Source organism: Cyprinodon variegatus, unplaced genomic scaffold (assembly GCF_000732505.1).
Source record: "Cyprinodon variegatus isolate N-32 unplaced genomic scaffold, C_variegatus-1.0 Scaffold1889, whole genome shotgun sequence".
NCBI lineage: Eukaryota > Metazoa > Chordata > Actinopteri > Cyprinodontiformes > Cyprinodontidae > Cyprinodon > Cyprinodon variegatus.
This window is the reverse complement of record NW_015152342.1, coordinates 10,294-17,305: the sequence shown is the minus strand read 5'-3', so window position 1 is coordinate 17,305 and position 7,012 is coordinate 10,294. Positions and strand designations below refer to the sequence as shown.

General features: G+C 36.0%; 1 protein-coding gene across 2 annotated transcripts in view; it reads right to left on the bottom strand.

Moving 5' to 3' along the window:
- Positions 1 to 6,749, bottom strand: part of LOC107104800 (1-phosphatidylinositol 4,5-bisphosphate phosphodiesterase delta-1-like) — a 26,548-nt gene extending 19,799 nt beyond the window's left edge. Inside the window, exon 1 of one of the 2 annotated variants that reach the window (XM_015404898.1) lies at positions 6,566 to 6,749. In XM_015404898.1, the coding sequence (XP_015260384.1) occupies positions 6,566 to 6,596 (31 nt within the window). In that variant the 5' untranslated portion in view covers positions 6,597 to 6,749. Of the gene's footprint in view, positions 1 to 3,720; positions 3,867 to 6,565 lie in introns of those variants that run through there. The other variant, XM_015404897.1, reaches the window with a different exon arrangement.
- Positions 6,750 to 7,012: the final 263 nt, after the last annotated feature.

Sequence of the window (7,012 nt, the reverse complement as noted above, 5' to 3'; positions counted from 1 at the left end):
GTTCAGCATGGGGGTGAGTAGAAAATGAAGGCTAATCATGTTTTGGGTGTACTATTCCTTTAAGTAAATAACTCACTGTGGATAACATGAAATTAGTATTTACACTAAGCACGTCAAGCATGCACTAGATGCAATTTAAGCACATTGTACAGTAACTCAGCATAAGTGACCTCTTTTATACAGTATCAAAAATTATACGTTACAGAATGTTAAGGCGGTAGCTCATAGGAGTTTCAAACTGCTTGTTTTCCAAACTTCCTGTGGCAGATAGCTGTGATCCCACCCTAAAGCAAGCTTGTTTTAAAACAGGAACAAGTAGAGATTTAGTTTTAGCTGCCCACTTTGTTGTTTTTCTTCCACTCTATAACAATATGACAACCAGAAAAGTTGTTCATAGCTGTAATTTGATAGCTGAGATGTTTTTAACTGTGAGGCTTTGTGAATCATTCTGTGAAATTACCACCTTAAACTTAATCTGTTTAGAAACTTTACATAAAAATTTCTAAGAGCACATTAGCTAGTCAAAATTTCATGCTGATATTTTAATGTCTTTTTTTTTTTGCTTTCTATCACACAATGTGGGTCTCTTCTGAGCTATAACAATTTGATGCAATACATTTGGTAACATGTATCAGAATAAGCCTTAAGACAGTGAGCAAGAGCCAGAGGCGTTGCATGAAACCATGATAACACTGGGAAAAGCTTTCTAAGCTTTTTTATGGTTGGGCCTTCGATCTGCAAGGGAACTTAAAACAATAAATTTTTAACAATGTTTCTACAGCATAGAATGGGAAATTGTACGGCTAGCTAATGAGACCCCAGCATTGAAGTAGAAAACACTCTATATAAGTGGGAACTTTATCAGAAAACATTTCATGACAGGCCTTGTCCCACAAGTTTTACCACAGGCACTTAGAGGGGATATATTAGTCTCTGATTTCTCTGGAAGCATAAAGAACTTGGTTTCAACATATCCGCCCCTGGGCATGGCTTTCTTTTAGTTTACAGATGACAGCGACGTGGAGGAGCTTGTTTTATTATTCTAGGAAAGCAACAAAAGATCCAGAATTCAAGGAAAACACTACAAGTCATATGCATTTTCTTTTTTTTTTGTTAAAGCTGAGTAATCAGTTTCAAATGGAGAGCCTGATAGATCCAGTTCACTGTTTAAACCGTGTGAGGCAAGTTAGGGCAAGACGCTTTGGAGAACAGATGGCTGATTTCTAATCATTTCCTGAGAAATAATCACACGCTCTTGATTTTTACTTTTGAACTTGGTCAAGACCAGCATAAGCATGTTTATTACAAGAGCTATTTACCAACAACACCTTAAAAAAGTAATCATCGTTGTGCTTTGGTAAAACATCAAACCTTTAATACAGCAATATAGGTCTGTGTATAATTGTGAAGTGGAAGAAGTATGGGTTTTAAACCTTTTTATAATAAAGATTTGAAAAATGTAACAAGCCCTCATCAGCCATTTTACTCTGCTATCCCAAAATTAATTTCCAGTGCAAGCAACTGTTTTTACTGGATGAGTTGCAGGGATCCACAGCTCAACTAGGAAAATATGTTGACAGGAAAAAGACATTTTTCCAAACTTTGAGTGGCAAGAAGCAAAAGCAGCTGATAAAAAAAAGGAAACATAAGTTCCAATTGCTTTTATTCTATGAGCTATGTAGGAAGAAAGTCAAAATAATAAAAGCTAGCAAAATGCATAGGAATCTTGTGATTGTTGCTGGGGGTCTCAAGCAGCAAAACCCCTCATTTACAGTGATAATTTCTAGAGAAGGGGTGAACTTAAAGGGGAACGCCGTTTTTTGTTTTACATTGGGCCCTTGATTTTACGTTATTACATCATGTTCTACTCACCCATATGAGTTTTGTGTCATTTGGTGCTGTTCTGAAGATATTCTGTTAGGTTATATTCAAGTAACGTCTTCCTATGGGCAATGAGTTGAAGGCACAAACTTAACTGTTCATAATTTACTCTTTATGGTACGGCAGCATTCCTAACATGTAGGCAAATCACTGTCCCCCAGACATCCGGGGTTATATTTTTCATATTTATATGTTTTAAAAACAATGCGGAGTGTGTATGACATCATCCGCTCGCCGGACTGGAGTTGTAACAGGCAGCCCGGGCCACAGGCAGCTACGCTCTACTCCTTCTATTCATTCGGCTAGCTAACCTGAATCGTTCAATTCCATTTGGAGAGCGAGATCATCTGTGGTAGAAGCACTAGATATCTTCCAGGCATGTGAGTAAAACTAGCTGCAGTTCAGCGGACAGGATGAATAAATGGTAGCCGGCGCGCGCTGATGACGTCATACACACGGCGCTTTGTTTTTAAAACATATAAATATAAAAAATATAACCGTCTGGGGGACAGTGATTCGCCTACATGTTATGAATGCTGGCGTACCATAAAGAATAAATTGTGAACAGTTTAGTTTGTGCCTTCAAGTCGTTGCCCATAGGAAAACGGAATATCTTCAGAACAGCTCCAAATGACACAAAATATGGGTGAGTAGAACATGATGTAATAATGTAAAATCAAGGGCCCAATGTAAAAAAAAACAGCGTTCACCTTTAAACCACATTAATGCATTAGAATGTCCTAGTCAAATTCTTGACATAAATGTAATAAAAAAACTGTAATTTAAAAAATCTGTAATTTAAAAGTTGCCCATGTGGGCAATCAAAGTTATTTTTTAAGTATATATTATAGTAATTACAGTGTATAGTAGTCAAAATGTAGCATTTAATCATCCTTTGAACTGATTTTGTTTCCCTCTGTTTTGCCAAAGATGTTAGCAAATTCATAACACGATGACGACGATGCAAGACTTTATAATTTTACCTATTGTTGCCTTCATAAGCCAGAACTTTATTCTTTTATTTGTGCTTCAGCTCCATTTCTTCACACATAAATCTCAACAAATACCAATACCTATCAGCTATTCATAAATGCTTTAAGGTTCAACCAGTTAAACTTCTTTCCAAGATCCCACCAAATATTAAGTGCATATTAAATCACTTTGGTGATGATGTTTTCAACAGGAAGAGAATCCCAAATCCAATTCTAGTTAACACCTTGTACTGTACTATCTGCAGTCAGCTCTGAATGCACAGAGATAAAAACAGCCACAGCAGCATGCAGGATATATAAGTGTAATCTTTCATTCCTTTATTTTCTTTTTTTAGATTCATGTTGGATTGTTTTGTTTTCCTCTTTTTGGCACTGGCAATTAAAAGCCTTTAACTCTTTAGAAGTGTTTTTCTGAGGAAGAAAAATGTCTTGTTTCTATGTAAACAGGGACAGACACTAAAGATTGGCAGTTTACATTAGATTTAAAGTCGTCAAACATCTATGTAAGTTGAAAAAAAGTAAGGTGGAGGTAATGGCAACAACACATAGGATTGGGACACTAAACTGAGACAGCAGCAGTAGCCTATGTCATGTGTAGGTTGGTCTGCTATGAGAGGCAAAAATGCACCGCTCCAGGCAATGAAGGCAATTTGCATACATGTGCGTTAGGTCAACATAACAAACTCAGATGTGGTCACAGTTGGTTACTGATAAGAACAAAATAGACAATCCAAGTTCTTCAAACTCAGCTTTAGAGTGGGATCGGGTTGTGTTTATGTTTTCAGCAGCGCGCGGCGCAGTCTGCGCTTTGTTGCGTCAGATGGATCTTTAATAAAAGCGCACTTACCCAGGCGTTTCCCATTTTCCTGCTCTACTTTTTTCAAGTTCTCCCGAGACAAATGCTTCTCCAGTTCCGTCCTGATCGGGCGTGAACAGAAGCAAGACATCGTGGAGTGAAAGGCCACTCGGTGTGAAGAAGCAAGGAGCCAAAGTTTTTTTTTTTTCCCCCTGTTTTCTCGCGGGGGCGGGTCTGTGCGTGTATTGCCATGTTATGATAGTCATATAACTGGGGAATGTTTGTTTTTTTAAAGTGATGAAAAAAATATATATTTATTTATTTATTTTTAATTCCTAAAGAGACATTTGACTCTACACCTCTGAAAGCAAGAGGGCTGGTTCTTTCTTAACTTCTACTCTCTAGGAAGTGTTTTTATTTTCTTTACATCAGAGATTTCCTCCATAGATAAATCAAAACCCTTAAAATAATTTTAATAAAATAAGGTGAGTGTAATTTTTTCTTTCCTCTCAAAACGTTGACAAAATCAAGCCATAGACAGCATAAATGTTTTTTTAATCACATTCCCCCATGTAGATTTAGAATGGCGCCACCTTGTGGGTCTAACCTAACATGTATTTTAGTTTGGTTTGTGATGATGTTGTCCTATGTACTTTTTCCAAGAAAGCATATAAGTCAACAAAAATATAATACGAATACATGAATACAAGCTTTGATGGTCTTTCAATTATATCTTTTCAATTATTTATTAAATAAATATAGTATTGTTATTACAATGGGATTGTGATGTGGGTAAAATCAGGAAATGGAAATAACAGTGAGGCAGTGGGTAGGACTGCTGCCTTGTAGCATGAAGGTTCCTGGTTCGATTCCCAGCCCTGGGTCTTTCTGCATGGAGTTTGCATGTTCTCCCTGTGCATGTGTGGATTCTCTCCTGGTACTCCCACCTCCTCTCACAGTCCAAACCAATAAACCTAACAGGCCTGTCCTGATGACCTGTCCAGGCTGTAACCCTCCTCTCACCCATTGACAGGTGGAGATTGGCACCAGCACCCCACGCGACCCCAGCAGTGATAAAGTGTGAGGGAAAATGGATGGGTGGATGGATGGAAATATCTTGTTCTGGGGTGATGCTGAGAAACTAGTCAATGCATTTGTTACTTTAAGGCTGGACTATTGTAACTCAGTCCATTTACTGTTGTTAAAAGCTTTCAGCTGATCCTGCTGCCAGAGTTATAAAGAAAATTAAAAAGATCATATTTCTTCAATTTCAGCTTCTCATGATTTGCTTCCTGCTAAATCCAGAAAAGAGTTTAAACCTCCCTCTGATAATAAGCCCTAAATAACACAACTCCATCTTTTATCAGGGATCTAATTGCTCCCTGTGTTGCTAACAAAGCTCCTTTTTATTCATATTTTTATTTGTTATTAGTTTTGTTCATTTCGATTTATTTTACTCACACTTGATTTTTTTCTGTCATTAATTGAAGGGTATGTAACCTTTTAAGCACAACTGTACCATATGCAGGAGACATGTCATTATTCAGACACTGTCCTAATTGAGATTTAGAAGAGTCAAATTTGTAAGTCATTTTCAATTTAGTGCGTTTTATTTTGTTGCGTAAAGTAAGATATAACTGAATTAAGGAAAATAAAGGACAAACATGACTAATGTATGAAGCCTAAAAGCTCAACATCAACTAAATCTTGACCATAGTACCTCCACAATTACAAAACACAACAGATGCAAGCTGCTACACAGAAATTTTCTTTCCACATTGTGTTCTGCGTAATTGAGTTAATGATCAGACAATAGGCTATCATATAATTCTTAATACACCAAAGGTGTCTACAATGATATAATCAACTTGAAAAGCAGTTATAACTGTTATACTTATATAAGTAAGGTTTTTAAGATCATATCCATAGATTTATAGCTACTAATGTGTTTTAGGTTTAAATATAATTTTATACTGTTGCATTTTATAAGGCTAAAAATGTATTCAAATGGTCCCATCAGTCCCAGGACTGCATCTTTGGGTCTAGAATTCAAATCTCTTTGGTTTACCTTATAAATCGCTTTTATTTGTTTAGTGTGAGAATAATTTTTTTTAGAAAAATATCCAAAATACTAAAAAGGATAAATTTGTGAGATTCTTGAAGTTAATTTGATTTGGGACGACTTCTGTGGATTAAATAACACAAACTCTGAACATTATTCTTCAATATAAATAAGTTATGCTGATATATATCCGCATTTATATATCATACAATAACAGAGTTTATGAAAAAAAAATCAACCTTAAATATGTTAAGTCAAGCCATCTGATTTATATACATAGTAATTATTATTATTTTAAGAGAAGTTTTATAAAACCTGTTTTAGTTTTTGGAGCTTGGATAATACAGACTAAGCAAATTAGGAACATATTCAAACAACTGCTCTTATCCTTTGAGTAATACAGATGTTTTATTTTTGAGGCCCCCTGGTGGCCTTATATACGTAAGTTTGCTTTTAATGTCTTACACAAGCTCAGTGTACCTACAGGATTAATACTGTTTCTCCATTTTTACAATGATTTGTAACATATTTACAAACTTTACTAAAATTATTTTCACTCGCATATTCTAACAAAAAGGTTGCTTTGGAAAGATATGGAATGGAGAAGAAGCAGAAAATGAATCTCAGAAAAGCATAGATTCTTCAATTTCAGGGCACTGAAAATTGAATTGAATTGAAACCAGTCATTTCTTTCAATAATGATGGGGACAACAAATACAAGGAACTATTTTTCTTTTAACTTAACAAATACAGAATCTGCACTTAAAATCATTGATTAAAAATATACTATTTTAACAGACCGTGGCTTAATGATGCTTTTTTTTTCAAACTCACCATGTTTCCCAGCTTTTCCATTGGGATCCATTGTAAGTTTAGACCAAAATAAATCACTATCCACAGCAGAGAAACTCCTGTTTGTCTCAACACGGGTCTGTCTGTTTTAACGGAAATATTCCAACAGTTTGCTTCGTCTTTGAGGGGAATCTGCTGTTTCCTGCTCTGAGCCAGCCCACACAGCTCACACTTGGTACTAGCCCCAGCCCTGATACTCCACACCCACTGAGGCACCAGTTTGACAAGTCTTCCACAGTCTCTTAGCTCACTTATAATTTCCTTCATGCTCTCCAATGTAAGCTACACCCTCCGAAGGAATTTTATCATCACAGCCTAATAAGAGGAAGTTAAAAATACAGCAAAAATTATATTAAGTTAGTGTCAAATTAGTATTTTCATTAAGTTCAAATAATGCCATGTTTTGTTTTTTTTCTATGGCCACTTGTG